Genomic DNA, 13,170 nt, shown 5'->3' on the forward strand with positions numbered 1-13,170 from the left:
GTTACATTTAATCAAATCATACCCGTATTTATTGATATTCTTATTTATACTTACCTATTCACATATACATATATATAACATGTAAAAACAAGACACCGAGTTGGTATAAAAGATCCGAGATAAGTCGTCAGCCATCAGTTTATATCTCGCTTCGTAGTAAAGTTGTCCAAGTTCTCAACATTTCGAACAGTTCAAGTAATATGAAGAGGTTTATCTTAACACTGAGCTGCTTGATCAGCGCAGTATCAGCCGGTGTGCTGGACTCTCCTGGCAGGCAAAGTGAAGGTTGTATGGATCGGAATAAAAACAACATTAGGAGTATTGGTAAAATGTTTGACTTCATAACTAATTCACATCCCCAAACTTTTGTTTTTTACTTAGGCACGCAGCGCCTTTCTCAAATGACTCATGAAGACCTGGTGCATCAGAAGTTTTTACTAGACATTCTCCAACACGTCAATGAGCCCATCAACAACGACGAAGAACTCCCACAAATTTCAGAATTTCAATTGGAACAGCTTGTGGGCGATCAGCAACTTTATGACGGGGTAAACCTAACATTATCCAGAATATATCTGCTCCTCACTGAGATTGGTGTGTACATTCTTCTTCATTTTCCTCCAGGGCATCGATAACCAAATGGCCAATGTGATCGAAATGAGTCATAGCCAAGAGTTATTGAGCAAAGAAGAAGTGTTCAATATAGCCAATGATGAACATATGCATCAAATGGTTGGGCTGTATCGCCTTTTCGTCCGTTCTCGCGACTGGAATACTCTACAGCGAAATATACTCCACGCTCGCATTCATGTGAATGGTGTTCTCCTGGTCAACTCACTGCTCTTAGCCATCAGAGATCGAGATGATTCTCAGAACTTGCTTATACCTGGTATACATGAAATTTTACCCGAACTTTATCTAAACGAAGCTGTAGTCCAGGGTACTGGAGACATTGATTTGAATCAGTGGACTAATTCTCGCCCGAATATAGAAACTGATCACACGAGCATACTAGAAATGATTGGAAGAAATAAACTTTTGAACAGAAAAACTCATAGAGTGGGTTCAATGGACTGGAAACAGTTATGGATGCCGTGGCATGAAATGCGAATGCAGATTAAAGCGCAAAAAGTTGGTGGTGTGAACGTTCCCAAGCGCATTTGGATTCGTGATGACGATCGTATTGTCTTGCCAGTAATACCGCCGATAAATCTTGTAAGTAAGGAAAGAGAGATTCGACTACTTACAGAAGATGTTGGTTTTCAATCGTTTTTGCACTTCTTTATTAATGATTTGTGTATAAATGAGAACGAAGTAATGAAACAAAACAGACAGCAACCAGCCATGGGATTAAATAATGCTAACTTGGCACGAATTGGCTTGGAAAGAAACGTAGGATCGATTTTAGAAAATGAAATTCGGCATCACAATGACGAAGTTAACGATGAATCTATGAGAAATACCGACACTGTGATCACCAATACCAGAAAAGACCAAGTTTTAAACATTGGCAGTCGTAGGTGGTCCAAAACGAATGCCGACATCAATACGCTTGGTAGCGCTAATTCGGCAAAAGGAGTCATGAATCATGAACAAGTAACTGACGATCAATCTTCCAACCCTCGCTGGCAGCAACAGGTATCGTCATTATCGGGCGACATTAGAGATCGATTTGTAGGAGCCCAACCTCCTACAATGGTCATTGACGACGTTAATGAGCGTCAAGTCTTCAATACTAATATGAATAGCAAAGATGAACGCAAATCGAGCCTGGACATGGATGTCGGTATGGGAATGCCAATGGACTGGAACAGACAAATGGCTATGCATCGACAAAGGGTTAACCATGTTCAGAAGACTAAATTGGACAAGAATTTGCCAGAAATTGATATCAACGATGAGCGCTTATTGCACGTCAGCCGTCGTCGGCTCAATCAGTTAAAGTGGTCCATGGAGCAAAAAGAACGTCAACAGCAGACTGAAGTTGACGAAAGAGGTAACCCCGGAGTCAATTCGCAATGGCTGCCACTTGATAAGCTCAGTGGAAACGGGTTAAGTGCAATCCGATACAATGTTATTGATGCTGCGATTCGAAATGAAAGACATGTAGAAAATCCAAGGATATGGACGACAGTTGCTCGTGGTATGGGAAACATTGGAATTCATGTAGGGCCGCAGTTTCGCAAGCAAAGTGAAAGCAAAAGTGATGAAATAGATGGTGGGGCGATAAATAACGGCCGCCGTCCAATTATTCACTGGGACAATGACCGTGACTTTAGCACACAAAATGCTGAGATTAGAACAGGAACCGATATGTCGCGCCAACGTACCCGTCGCAGTATTAAAAGCGGTGAGGTTGTGAACCGTCAACGTAACGTCGAGCAAGCACGTGGAGGAGAATTGCTATTGCATAACCTTCAACAGTTAATAGCTCGAATCAATCTGGAGCAGATTTCTCTTGGTCTAAACGAAGCACTTCCCTCCCGCTTTAACAAACAACGTCTCACAAACGCTGCAGATGAACGGTTCGCGCTGCGCTTAGACGATATGCGGCAGAACAACCGCCGCCAACGAATATTGCTCGATAGAATCAATGAAGTTGAAAAGCGTCTAAATTTGATAATAGAGCTGGAAATCGCTCGCACCATTGAATCTAAGCGAGTGACAGCTGTTCGTAATAACGGCGATATCGATCACATTATTGGGAACGCCCTTATGGGTAAAGGGGTCCTCGGCAAAGATGTGAGCATTTTGAACGTTTTGCGTGAGATAAACTCCCAGACTGAGGACATTAATGGCGACATTCAGAAAATAGCTCTTGTTGCTATGAATATAAGGAATCCAATTGTATTACACTTATTGCGTCGGATAGTGCGCATGGCTGATTTACAACGCCAACAAGCGCTAGGCAGCTACCGCAAAGAAGAAATTGAAATGACTGGAGTTGCCATCAATGATGTTAAAGTTGGCCGGTTACGGACCTATGTTGACACCACCGATGTGGATCTCATCAATGCTCTCGATGCGAAGCACACACTCACTTCCAATCAGGGCCCAGCGAACTCTCAACGAATGTTTGTTACACGTCAACAACGTCTGAACCACCAAACGTTCACCATCAACGTTGATGTTACCTCAGATCGCAATCAACGTGTAGTCGTGCGTACTCTTCTAGGGCCGAAGACTGGTGTCAATGGTCTTGACTTAAATGACCAACGTCAAGACTTTATCTTGCTGGATACTCAGTTAGTTGATCTTCACAACGGGCACAACCAGATTACACGCAAATCCGGCGACATCAACTGGACCTCACGCGATACAACTCCATTTACCGAAGTTTACAAGCGCGTCTTGCAGGCTCTCAATGGTCAAATGAATATAATCTCAGATCAGTTACAAGGACAAACTTGTCGCTTCCCTCACCGCCTACTGCTGCCACGCGGTAGCGTCAATGGATTGCCTATGCAAATGCTTACTGTTATCACACCAGCGGAAAATGGCGCGCCTACAAGACAAGCTCTTGAGATGAGTAACAGAATGTGCGGTTTTGGATTAAGCAATCTGAATACGGACCGACAGCCACTTGGTTTTCCGTTGGATCGCCCCTTGCAGGACATGCAACAGATTACATTACTGCCCAATGTGCATTTAATGGATGTTCAGATCTACCACGACAATCAGTTAAAAACCCCATAGCTTAATGAATGACTTAGAGAATATATTGAACGTTAACGGTTGTATCGACATTGCCAATTCCGAAAGCTGGAACCGAATATGCTCGAAATGTGATTATACACAAATACCTGCATGTATATAATATGTAAATATGTATTTGTATATGTGTATATGTAATAAGTATGTAATTGTCTTTAATTGATTTTTTAATAAAGAAATAATTTTCTACTCCTACCGCAAAATCGAAACTTTTCTCCTTCATATGTACGCACACAAGTTGCAAGCATAAATGTGGTTGAATATTGGAATAATAACTGTTTGAAATTAAGTGTAATGGAGCAGAAATTCATTTTTCCTTGGCAGACAAAAACTCATTATTTTAGCAAACTCTTGAAAATAATGGAAATTTACGACTATGGCTGATGCTGAAGTTACATGCCTACGACATGAAGCTGCACCAACTACGACAGACAGGCTATCCACCTACAACAACGATTTCCATTACCTCACTACTCTACTTTGCCGCACAAAGGGAAGAAAGGTGTGAAATGATGTGGGCTCACAAGGCCCTCAAGCATTTTGTCTGCATTACACTGTGGGTAAACTTGAAAGAATTCATTCCTATAAATACGACTCCTGAGTATGCACGGTTAAAATTCTCGACAAGGTTGGGACAACTTCCAAATCCACATTTCCTTGTTCTTAGTAGTCGCTGATCTAAAGTTGCTATTTATAACTTATTCCTTATAAATATATATGCAAGTAATTAGACATGAACATATGAACCATTGCTACATTCAAAACCTTGTGCCATCTGTCTCTATCTATGGCTACCTCCATCCATCGCCGCACATTTAGCTTTTCAAGGTCAACTTCCACGTCTTCGCGCCATCTCTTACTGTGGCGTCTTCTTATTCGGCCAGAAACAGGGCGTAATTTAAATACCTTTCGAGTTGTTCTCTCTCGCGTGTCCGAGCCATCTTATCCTCTGAGATTTTATAAATCTTATCACAGTTTCGTTTTTTGCTAGTAGTTGCCGCTCACGATATTATCTAATTCGATAGGTACCGTCTTGTAGTCTTACAGGTCCATATATTTTTCGCAATATTTTTCTTTCAACTACGATTAGCTGTCAGTAGTTTTTAGCGTCCATAGTTCGCAACCACAGGTAAGCACGGGCGGATCAAGTTTTTGCATGTCCTTAACTTTTGGACGCGAAATATTAATTTAGACTCAAGTAGCTTCAAATTAAAGAAGTAAGACTTATTTTCTGCTAAAACTCTACCATTTAATGTCAATGATGTATCCTTATTGGCTGATATTTTGATACCCAGATATGTAAATTCTTGTACATCCGGTTTTACTAAATAAAAAAAAAGAATTTCAAATTTTAACATCACTAGTTTGGGTTATAATTCCCCAAGCGGGAATTCACTTTGCTTCTCTAATATGCGGTGAAATACTGTATTGCAGTAAAATTTTGAACTGTGAAAGCTTTTAATTTAATACTAGATAGGCTGGTAAATTGTATCAAAGCGAGCTTAATTCTATTTATAAGTGGAAATGTCGCGAGAAAATGCGAAATTCATTGCGTTTAATATCTCGAACTCGTTTTCTTACACTGTTTGCTAAACATAGAAAAGTTAAAAAAATCATAACATTTAAAGATAAACAAAAGTTATTCCCTATGGTGCTTAAATTTTAACTCAACCATTGCAAGTCATTCTTTTTGTGCCAGCTTAGCGTGACTATTTGTTCCCCATTGTGGAGGAAACAATCCCATTGAGCAAGTCCTCACCGCCATAACACCTTTGGTGCGATTAAACATAAGCATATCGAAACTACTGCTGAAAGTTCGACACAAGTTTTCAACTAATTCTCTTATGCAGTGAAGACAAGCTACCTGACGAACGCTAGGTTTAGTGTTTCGAATATCTTTTAAGTGTCGCACGCTTCCCAGAATTCAGTGTTCTCATTGAATATGCGCTACCAGAGACATCCACGCCAGCGGAAGGAGTTTTTTCGGCAATTAAAAGTGACTGGGCGATCGAAAAAACCGGATTAGAAGGTAACACGCTGAAGTCTATTTGGTCACTTGACATAATTTGGAACAGAACTGCTTAGGCATTTCAAAGAAAAACCAGATTTGTTGAAGAAAATTTCATTGCAGTGGAAGTATTGTATCATTAGGTCACTTCGACATCGACTACTCTTGGCGAAGAAAACTTTATCCAGCTTCCATAAAATTGTATAATAAGAATTTATGTTAAGTGAACTACATACATACATATGTATTTCTTATTTTGCTTCGAAACAATTGTTGTCATTAATAATTTTTTGACATACGATTTTAATAAAAAAAGGGCTTCCTCTTTTGCCAAAAAAAATTGTTACCCTATCTTAGGTCCAATTTTCTGATAAGTATCTTTGCAAAGATGGCAAACTGGTACTTTGTTATTCGGAAATTCGTAACTTTTTCTTCACGAATCTCCCTTTAGATATGTATCTTTGAGCGCTTGCCATACTTTTTTTTGACAAAATAAGATACTTTCGGTCTTATTACGGACTAAAACTGAGAAATATTCAGAAAAAGTCTTCAATTAATATTATTGAAGAAATATATACGCATTGGTACCACTGTTGCGTGCTAACGTTGTGCATTCTATGGTCTTTGTATGTATGTATAAATATGTAAAAATAAATATATTTAGGTGCACATAAACAGTGCTTTTCAAAATGGTTCAAAAGTTGGTATTTTTCCCAAAGGGTTGTGGCTTTGTTACGACCTAATTTTACATTTAGAGTGAAACATCGCTGTAACATTGTTGGAGATGGAGAAAATTGCGTTATATTGATAGTTTGGATACATTTTTATATCATACATTTTCAATCTAAGGGAATTTTAAGAAATTTCAGTTATTGTTTTTTGGTTGTCATGTTCAAATCATGATAAAAAAGGCAGTCCCATATTAATTTTTCGTTCCCATATTAACTACCTGACAATTAGCAGATTCTGTCATACCGGATAAGAAAAATCGTTTTTTTTTATTATTAAATAATAAATGTTAACAAAGTGTGCTCATATGATACATTCGATAAGTCCAATTTTTTACTACGATGCAAACGATGGTCATTTGGCTTCAACGTAACCCAAGATTCATACGTAAAATTTTCTAAGTAGTCGAAAACAAATGCCAACAAGTTGAGAAAGACGACGAATCGATATTTCAGCTTTATTTTTTGCGCTCTAGGATTTTGCGAACAGATTTATTTTTGACGTGATAACGTCTTATAATTCGATTTAGCCGGCTCACGCACGAAGAAATGTGTCGTTATCTTGCTCAATCGTCGTTATACTTGAAGAATTTAAAATAAAACCAAGTGTATCAACATCATTCTTACCGAATTTATAATTAAAGACGACTAGTTGTTAATAATACCTGTTGTTTTAATGTTTTTATTATTAATTTATTATTAATTTATTATTATATATGAAGGAAAGAATGTATGGTAATATTTACCCAATACCTTATAAGATATATTGCATACTAATATAATATATGTAAAGCGTTTTTCAGTAAGAGCGCTTCAACTTTTTTTTTTGGATAAAACACAAACGGTTTGACTTTTTTAACAATTTTGTTTTTATTATCGAGTTTGAACATATACATTTAAGTATGAAATTCGATTTCTTTTGCATGACCACCGCGTGCACGTTTTACGAAGTCCAATCGTTGAACCCAATTTTCGACCACTCTTTTGCAAAAATCGGCCGAAATTTCAGCAATTTCGCGTTCAATATTGGCTCTGAGCTCACAAATCGTCGCCGGCTTGTTACTGTAGACCAATGACTTCACATAGCCCCAAAGAAAATAGTCTAGAGGCGTCAAATCACACGAGCGCGGCGGCCATTCGACCGGTCCATTTCTGGAAATAATGCGCTCATCGAACTTACTCTTTAACAAATCAATTACAGCGTGTGCTGTGTGGCTTGTGGCCCCGTCCTGTTGAAACCACATGTCGTCTAAGTCCATACCATTCAATTGCGGCCAAAAATAATCGTTTATCATGTCGCGGTATCGATTTCCATTCACAGTAATATGGGCCAATTACGCCGCCGGCATGTAAACCGCACCAAACAGTGATTTTTTCGGGATGCAACGGTGCCTCATGAATTACGTGTGGATTGCTTTCTGCCCAGTAACGCATATTTTGCTTGTTGACAAAGCCATTGAGCCAAAAGTGAGCTTCATCACTGAAGATGATTTTTTGGCCGTAATCCTCTTAAAGTAGCAGCAACAGAACGATTATTTTCATAAAAAAATTGCACGATTTGCAATCGTTGCTGAAGTGTGTAGCGTTCCATGATGAAATGTATACTAATGAAGTTTACAAATGGCAACCGAAAAATAAAAAATATTGTGTCGTTCGCCCTCCCTATCGGAAAAAAGTTGAAGCGCACCTATTGAAAAACGCTTTACATAAACATGCATATATATACATATACTTTGGTGCAATTTTCATATTCTTATATACATATGTCCTATGCCAAAACATATAAACATGCATATACATATACAATTTCGCGCAAAAAGAACAAATCTATATGTAAAGATGCATAGAAATCATACGGACATATCAAATGTACGAATCTATTCTGTACGCAAGCAAATGTAAGCTAATGTACCTTACTTGAACTGCAAGTGAGAGCGCGGAACGAACGACAAGGAGCACAATCGGCCCGCGTTCGGCAGCGTTCGACATCTGGCTCTCTCCTACTTGAGTGAGCATATGTATGTATATGTCTTGAAAAAGTAAAATCGATGATGTTGACTTATTAACGTCTGATGCACAATCGAAATTGAACATATCTTTTATGAATTTGATAAATGTTTCGTAATTTTTCACGTTTGTGTAAATGTAACTTGACCTATTCCATTGCGATTCCATTTAGCTCCTCCTCTATATCCAAACAAAATATCTATCAAACAAATAAAATTAAAATTTTGTTTTGAAAATTGCAACCATTACATCAGTATTTTCTTATGACGTTGTCACGTTAAACTATCGTCAGTAAACCGACTTTACAGACAACGTCTTTTTTTTCAAAGTGCGTTTTCCAAAGTAAGTTTAAGTTTCTTCAAAGTAAGCAAGAAATGTCAACGATTGCCATTCTTAGCTGTCAAATCATAATTATCGATATCGATGGTTTCCATGGAGCTAAAAAAACACCCCATATGTAACCGCTCATATTCTTTGAAGAAACACAAAGTACACTAAATAATTTCATCCGCTCAACGTAATACACGTTCGGTTCTCTTTCCACTATTTTGAACGAAGAACACGTAAGATTAAACCGAAGTGTAGCGCCAAAATGTGCAACGTAAGCTAAAATATGATAGTTACTGCAAAAAAGACACGAGTTTAATTGTTTTAATTTTAGGGATGCAACGGAGGGGAAAATATTTTTATTTGTTGTTTCTGGTTATTTTAGATCAAATTATATGAAATTTGTATGCAACATTTTAAGAACTCAGTAACTATGGCATCAAAAATTATGTGTAAAATTTATAAACAAGCACAAATGTGAATTTATTGAAAGAATTATAACGATTTTTTGTTCAATTATAATAATATATATGTAAAAATACTCTTAACATCGAAGTATACCTACAGTACATATACAGCGTCAAAAGGAGGATTGTGAGGTTTGCTAAAAAAATAAGGGGAATTTTCAAATTTCGCGGGCTACTTGAATTCGAATTCCGCTTATTATTTTTTTCCTGTTGGTACACTTGTCTCGAAGATATGTTCACGGTTTTAACAATAAGGCATGTTTATTTTGTTTGTGAGAGGCATAAATGAGACAACTGGTTTGCGTGTTCGGCGATTTTCTGCTACCAACTTTTGGCTCTTCTGGACTCTTCCATTGGGACGATTGAACTTTGGTTTCGATGTCATAACCATATACTCATGATTCGTTACCAGTTATGGCCCTTTTAAGCAAATCTGGATCATCGTTGAGTCATTCAACAATTCCTGAGGGATGCTCATGCATGACATGAGCCAACCGACATGCTGATATCCCCACATTCTCAGGAACTTCTCTAATTCCATACAATTTTCTTCACTTTCTCAACATTTTCATCGGTTTTTTATGAGCTGGGGCATCCAGAGCGAGTGTCGTCATTCATATCTCTCGACCTTTTGTGAAAAGCTTGTACCACTTGTAAAATTTTTTTGACTCTGAGTACTCTGACCGTATGCCACTGTCGACATTTCAAGTGTTTTTTAGCCCTTAATTCTATTTTTTTACGCAAAATTTGATGCAACTTCTTTGAGCCATTTTTTTCCGATAGCAGAAAATCGCCGAACACACATACTAAAAATGCTATATTGCTGAAACCGTGAACACATGCTCGAGACGAGTGTACCAACATAAAAAACGTAAAAATCGGAAGTCGAATGTACGTAGCCCGCGAAGTTTGAAAATTCACCTTATGTTTTGAACAAATCTCGTACACTTCGTATACACGTTGACTATTTATTTATTTATTTTGTAATTTCAATTATTTTTTTATAAAAATATAGATCATACTACATCGAGAACCATATAAAGCAAAGTTACGAAATTCGGCAAATTTTTATCAAAAATTCAAACTTTTTACTCAGAATTTTTAGAAAAATTGCGATGATTTTTAACAATTTTTTCTGCTGACGGTGTTGAGTGTTTTCTTACATATAAACAATTTGGAGTAGGCATTAAATGGAGAAAGCGCATAAAAAACTATAAAAAAACATAGGGTGGAAACAAAAGCTCCCCAACGATTTCTGTCAGCTGCTACCTGTCTAATTTTGTTGCAGGTGGCGGTAGAAAAGTTCTCAATCGGGATTGTGCCCATCCAAGTTTGTCGGGGCGTCCTCTGCGCCGGCTTCATTGAAGGTTCTATTAAAAAGCCATTTTCGCAACACTCTCGCCTTCAGTACGGAGAGTATTTCCAATCCAGTTTCATTTACGTCTTATAATTTCAAGGTTGATTGGGCAGCATACATATATACAATTGGGGCGTACACCCCTTTCGGGTATTTGGCCTAGCTCCTCCTCTTATTTGTGGTGTGCGTCTTGATGTTGTCCCCCAAATGAAGGGACCTACAGTTTGAAGCCGACTCCGAACGGCAGATATTTTTTATGAGGAGCTTTTTCAGGGCAGAAATACACTCGGAAGCTTGCCATTGCCTGCCATGGGACGACCGCCATTAGACAAAAACGTTTTCTTAATTTTTGTGTTTCACCGGGGTTCGAAGCTACGTTCTCTCTGAATTCTGAATGGTAGCCACGCTCCAACCCATTCGGCTACGGCGGCCGCTGTAACCGTGTTGACAAAATTGGACACAAATAGGCAAGGTAAGAATAAAGTTTCTTATGAACGTTTTTGTGAGTAACGGTATATAATCATAAGTACACATATGCATCATACATTTATGAAGTGTAGATCACGGAAGGGAGTGATTATATTTTCATTTTAAATTCTTTACGGAAAATTACATTTTGAATGAGCCACGGCAGGTAACTAGCAGGATGTATGATACATACATTGTATACATACATACGTACTCAGATGCAACCGCTAGAGAAGTTTCAATCCACTACGAATATTATACATAAGAAAACTTAAAATAGATGAAAAGTGTTGCAATAATGCACAAACACTAATTTATGTCAGAGCCAGTAAAAAAAACTAAGTACCCAGTTTTCAAAAGAAATAAAGAATATGTCTTCGGTCTACTCTTTTCTTAGCACTTATATTATTTAGTTATATATAATATATGAATGTGCATTCATATTTATAAAATATTACAAAAGAAAAATACGCGCATACTTATTTATAATACAGTAGGATCTCCGAATTGGCTATGCTAGTCTGCTTGTATGCCCATGAATTCCAGTAAAATTTAAGATGCTTGGTATACATACACACAAAAATATACATATTTCTTAGAATACTCCATGTTTTTGATTTTTTTAGTAAATGAAAAAAAATGTGGCCGAAAGTTAATTTAAATTTGATACACCTGTACCTCGCTTTACACGGTAGATACGCTCCTGACAAAATCGTGTAAGTCGAATAAAAAAATCGTATTTATATGGAAAAACGAAAAAGAGTATAAATAAGACTTTTAAGACATTTATTGAACTTAACCCTTCAGAAGGCGCGCAATTTTAAAATTGCCAAATTTTCAATGTTTAACGGCGTTCAGTACCTCTAAGTAAATGATTTGTCTTTGCAATAAGATGCATTCGAAGTGTGTAGTGTGCGAATAGATATCGAAGATATTGGTTTACTTTATATGTGCGGCATTTTGCTCATTGCGCGCCTAACTACATAAGTACTTTAATATTTTTTTTTTTTTTGCAATAAACGCGTATAATTTCTCTTTATAATTATTTAGGTACATTTTTTAACAAAATAATGGAAACTAATAGCAAACGTCGTCGTCTGGCAAATGACACCTCACAAATTGCATCTTGGTTGGACGAAATTTTGGATGATGAGGACGGCGTGGAAGAAGATTTTGAGGAAAGTGATTGTGAAAGTGAACACACTGATCACCAAAGTGACACAGAACAATCTTCTGATACCGACGCAGGTTTTGATCAAGATGAAAACGTCGAAATGCCGCAAGGAAGGCGGCAATTTTATTTGGGAAAAGATATGTGTACAAAATGGGCTATGGATGTACCCACTCGCAATATACGTACCAGACGCTGTAACATAGTTACACATCTTCCAGGAGTTAAGGGCACAGCGAAAGACGCTATAACCCCTTCAAAATGCCTCGCACTATTTTTGAAAGATACTTTACTTGAAAAATTTGTAACATACACAAATATGTACATTCAAAAAGTGGCTGATTTGTACCAAAGAGACAGGGATTGCAAGGAAACAGATTTGGCGGAGATGAAAGCATTTATTGAATTTTGTATATGGCTGGATTAAAAAAATCGAACCATTCAAATTTAAAGGAGCTTTGGCTAGATGATGGAACTGCTCCAGATATTTTCAGAGCAACAATGTCGATCAAGCGTTTTTTATTCCTAGTCCGTGTGATTCGTTTCGATGAAACTTCGTCTCGTTTAGCCAGATCCCAATTAGATAATCTTGCAGCGTTCAGAGAAATATTTGAAGAATTTAATGGCTATTGTTCCGAACATTTTATTCCTGGAGAATACTGCACCATTGACGAAATGCTGGAATCTTTTCGTGGAAGGTGTAAGTTCCGAATTTATATGCCTAATAAGCCAGCTAAGTACGGATTAAAAATCAACGCATTGGTCGATTCAAGGACGTTTTACACTTATAAAAGGGAAATATACTGCGGAAAACAGCCACCTGGACCTCCTCAGTTAGATAATTCACCTGCTAGTATCGTCAAAAGAATTGCTGCTCCAATATTAAATACAGGCAGAAATTTAACAATGGACAATTACTTTAT

At 37.5% G+C, this 13,170-nt stretch overlaps 1 protein-coding gene across 1 annotated transcript; it reads left to right on the forward strand.

Annotated features, from left to right (window-relative positions):
* Positions 1–401: 401 nt before the first annotated feature.
* On the forward strand, positions 402–3,819 carry LOC129242206 (fat-body protein 1-like). Its single transcript, XM_054878760.1, has 2 exons — positions 402–548; positions 625–3,819. Exons 1-2 carry the CDS (start codon positions 402–404, stop codon positions 3,694–3,696), a joined length of 3,219 nt encoding a protein of 1,072 aa, XP_054734735.1. The 3' UTR covers positions 3,697–3,819.
* The last annotated feature ends 9,351 nt before the right edge of the window (positions 3,820–13,170 follow it).

This window comes from Anastrepha obliqua, chromosome 3 (assembly GCF_027943255.1).
Source record: "Anastrepha obliqua isolate idAnaObli1 chromosome 3, idAnaObli1_1.0, whole genome shotgun sequence".
Classification (NCBI taxonomy): domain Eukaryota; kingdom Metazoa; phylum Arthropoda; class Insecta; order Diptera; family Tephritidae; genus Anastrepha; species Anastrepha obliqua.

What these genes read in the sequence shown, in the direction of transcription:
- LOC129242206 (XM_054878760.1), top strand. Translation starts at nt 402, where the DNA reads ATGACTCATGAAGACCTGGTGCATCAGAAGTTTTTACTAGACATTCTC. An exon ending in ATCAGCAACTTTATGACGGG is followed by an intron (nt 549 to 624) that starts GTAAACCTAACA and finishes ATTTTCCTCCAG; the next exon opens with GGCATCGATAACCAAATGGC.